Raw genomic sequence first — 3,684 nt, 5'->3', positions numbered from 1 at the left:
AAGTCCAGCTGTCTTATTTGACAGCTGTTAAGTTAAACATAGCCTTAACTTCCCCCCCCCTACCAGGGCACGTGACACCCATTAAATGGGATCAAGTACAAGGGCTACAAAGCGTAAAGGGGTTGTCTTGTACTTTACACAGAGGAAGCTTTATTTTTCACAGTTCGCGTCAGCAAGCGCATAGAAGATGGGTTTTGCGAATCTACGATTAGCGGAACCGAGAGCGTTTAAGATATCGAAATGGTGCGTGGTTGTTCGCTCTCCTATGTCAAGGGTACATAATTGCAGGACAAACTATAATACGTGTCACTATCTCTTATGATAGAAACTGTCATTCTTCTCGATAATAGGCCCACGGATTTCCATAGCTTCGCAAATACTGATTCTCCGGTATTTCTAATACTCTCATAACGACTGTTAATGCCATGATTTGTTTCACAAAACTGAAGTTTTTGCCTCGTGACACTTATTGTGAGCCACGTCTTACAGCGTAGGGTGCAACGATGTACTATACTGTTGTGAACCTTCACCTTACAACATTGTACAATCGAACAGATGAGATATTGTACCATGGTACGATATTTACTTCGCCCTTTTTGTAATCGTGAAATATTCACAAGTATTGAAGTATCGGTATAAATGAAGACCCTATAAAAGAGAGGACGAAAAATTCTTCTCTGCAATCGTTAAAGCGGGCTCTCAGTGAATAGTGAACGGCATTGATTTCATCGATGAAATGTACAGAGCATGCGTACATCCAAATCAACTTGAAGCTTTGTAGTTGCAACAACTAAGAAGTATACTTACAACTGCTGAAACGAGGAATGCGCACGGTGAGGCCTTAAGGACCGTTCTGGCGCTTTTGAGTGGCATGCGGCAACGTAAGCTTCGATTCGGGTAGCTTTTGCACAGAAAAATTATCGTTTCTTCGGCCGTAACGTATGACTTGAGTCTAGAGCATAGAAACTCTAGAGAGCATGTACGTCGTGAATTATAGGATCACTCGAAAAATCTCTCGAAGCATGCGGCCACCGGACCCAAAAGGCAGAGGAACATGCGGCCACCGGACCCAAAAGTCAGAGGGACTGCATGTCAAGAATTTTTGTTGAAGTGAAATAAGGATACAACGGATGCTGTAATTCAATGGCGCCGCTGATAATACGTGTTAGGGAATGTAGCGTAAAGAGCTCAAAGCACAGGACGACGACGTAGTTGACAGCTTTTCTAGTTTGCAAACGAAATCATACGGGTTCAAGGCTACAGGTATAAATGTAGACATCAACTCGTTACCTGGTTGGCGTTTGGATTAATTGCTCAAGCGTCGTAAAAAATGACCAAATCCCACAGCAAAAATACTGCAGTTTTTGCCTGCGCCACGACATTGCGAATAAATGTGCGGCTTTGTATGCAGTAACACCAATAAAAGCATCCGCATCGACAGTGACCTACGTCATATCTCGCTTGTGTGGTGCTTTACTTTTTGACGTTGGCGATACATTCAGATACTTTTGATTCAAATTCCGCTAATAATCCATTTATTACCCTGTCATTAACATTTGTGTACAGTGGAAGCAGTTCCTATTTGTCGTGCGTTGCTCCTCTTTTTTACATTCGAAATTCGGAGAATGAAAGATAAGTATTACGGGTATTACATACTGACATAGAATCGTATAAGATCATGGATTTCAGTTGATTATGCAGTATGATTCAACAAGGACTAAATGTTCTGCTTGAGATGAAAGCGGTCCTATCAAAAACAAACATCATTGCTTGTTTTGTTGGCTTCTAATAGTAGTGAGGCCTTTGCCGCAGCAGCCTAATGTCAATCATTTTACTTGGTTGCAAAGTGCAATGTTGTGTAGCCATTTTCTTTGGCAATATATCACCAGACAAGACCGAAAAAGACAGGACGGCGCTGCACCCATGACTAATAAACACATTGAAAGCGCCACTACGAAAAAGTGAATGGATTGGATGCATTTATCAATGTTGAAATAGGCTACGAATCTGTTTACACAGCGCAGTTTTCTCCAGCGAGTGCAACTTCTGCAAGGTGTCTTCCGAGCTTTCTGAGCTAGAATATTCTGAAGCTTTTGGTGCTTTAGATGCAGTATCTATCGGATGCATTAATATATCTATCTAGCCAGAGCTACAGACAGATAGTTCGCGCAGGTGGCCGTAGGAAAAATCATCTAAAACGTCTAAACAACGATGCGATGGTTCTTTGTCCTGAATACGTGATGATTTTTTGAAGGATGGTTTCAGATCTTTCAACGACAGCTCTGTCCTGTCGTAGCGGTGATACAAATGTTAATCACTGTTTATTCCAAGTGATTTGCCGATGCGATTAAAATTCTGTTGCCAGAAACATTTTGGATTTTTTTCTCTGCAATCATCGTACAAGCACTTTAACTTGAAGCAAGCACTATTCTCGACTAAATCAAGTATATGTTCAACGAACAACATTGCTTCCGCTTTCACTTTGTTCAATATTGATTCAAACTTAAACATGTATCAGATAAAGCATTTAAAAATTTCAGTAGTGATGCTTCGACGGTGTGTCGTGCCCATGGCAAAAAATACATTTACCTTATGTTATCTATATCGGAATATAAAATGGGCCCTATTAGCTCTATTGTAGACTCATGATGTCTAGAGTATCACGTCCACGCTAACTTACGGGTCAATGACCTCGGATCATCCGGTTGCACAGCATTTTTTTCTACGGACTTCCTTGATCAATGGTAGGGCTTATCACACAATTGACCTAACTTCAAGTCGACAAGTCCAACGCTATGGTGATCATGTGTTGCTATTACAGCATTTGGTTGAGGGAGTTTAGCAGACCAAGCGGGCTCTTGATTCAAACACAATTCTATTTCCTCAGTAGTGCAATAGAACCAAACCTTTGTGATGAACATACATCTTATCACCTTACTCATTGCTATTGCCAATCTCTCGGCGAGAATCAAGGCTAGCCGATCGGCAGGTTGCCCATTCGGGTACGCCGTTTTAGTCAGGGGACAGGATCGGCAAATTTCCAACAAATTCGACGGACTTGAACACTGTCAAATGATCAACTATGACGCTGTCAAGACTGATCTGTTGAAGTTAATGACAGACTCGCAAGATTTTTGGCCTGCTGATTTTGGTCATTATGGTGGCCTCTTTATTCGTCTGGCGTGGCACTGCAATGGATCGTACCGTCGTGCTGATGGCCGTGGTGGCTGTGACGGTGGTCGTATTCGCTTTAATCCCGAACGCAGCTGGAATGATAACACAAATCTGGACAAGGCACTGAGACTACTGGAACCGATTAAGGCCAAATACGGCGACACACTATCGTGGGGTGATTTAATTGTACTGTCGGGTGATGTTGCTATTCAGAGTATGGGAGGTCCCATATTGGGTTTCTGTGGTGGCCGTCGAGATGACGTTGATGGCACGAATAGTCTTGAGCTGGGTCCGACACCCGAGCAGCAAAGTGTGGCACCGTGCACAAAGGAGAGTCAGTGTCAGAATCCTCTGGGTACGACGACACTGGGACTTATCTACGTGAACCCCGAAGGCCCGATGGGCAACTCAGACCCGGTCGGCTCAGCCGCACAAGTCCGCGACACGTTTGCACGCATGGGAATGAACGATCGCGAGACAGTTGCTCTTATAGGTGGAGGTCATGCATTT

At 43.2% G+C, this 3,684-nt stretch overlaps 2 protein-coding genes across 2 annotated transcripts in view; one reads left to right on the top strand and one right to left on the bottom strand.

Annotated features, from left to right (window-relative positions):
• Nucleotides 1-2,544: 2,544 nt before the first annotated feature.
• Nucleotides 2,545-3,074, bottom strand: PHALS_14547 (uncharacterized protein). The gene has a single exon (XM_024727434.2). It carries the CDS (start codon nucleotides 2,940-2,942, stop codon nucleotides 2,739-2,741), a length of 204 nt encoding a protein of 67 aa, XP_024578012.1. The 5' UTR covers nucleotides 2,943-3,074; the 3' UTR covers nucleotides 2,545-2,738.
• Nucleotides 3,073-3,684, top strand: part of PHALS_11975 (catalase peroxidase hpi) — a gene marked incomplete at both ends in the record, with an annotated part of 4,431 nt that continues 3,819 nt past the window's right edge. The window contains one exon of the mRNA XM_024727433.1: nucleotides 3,073-3,684. This exon is cut by the window's right edge and continues 177 nt beyond it. Coding sequence (XP_024578011.1) covers nucleotides 3,073-3,684 — 612 coding nt within the window.

Source organism: Plasmopara halstedii (genome assembly GCF_900000015.1).
Source record: "Plasmopara halstedii genome assembly, contig: Scaffold_555, whole genome shotgun sequence".
Classification (NCBI taxonomy): domain Eukaryota; phylum Oomycota; class Peronosporomycetes; order Peronosporales; family Peronosporaceae; genus Plasmopara; species Plasmopara halstedii.
Note: the sequence above shows the minus strand (reverse complement) of the source record. Positions and strands in the feature narration are given on the sequence as shown.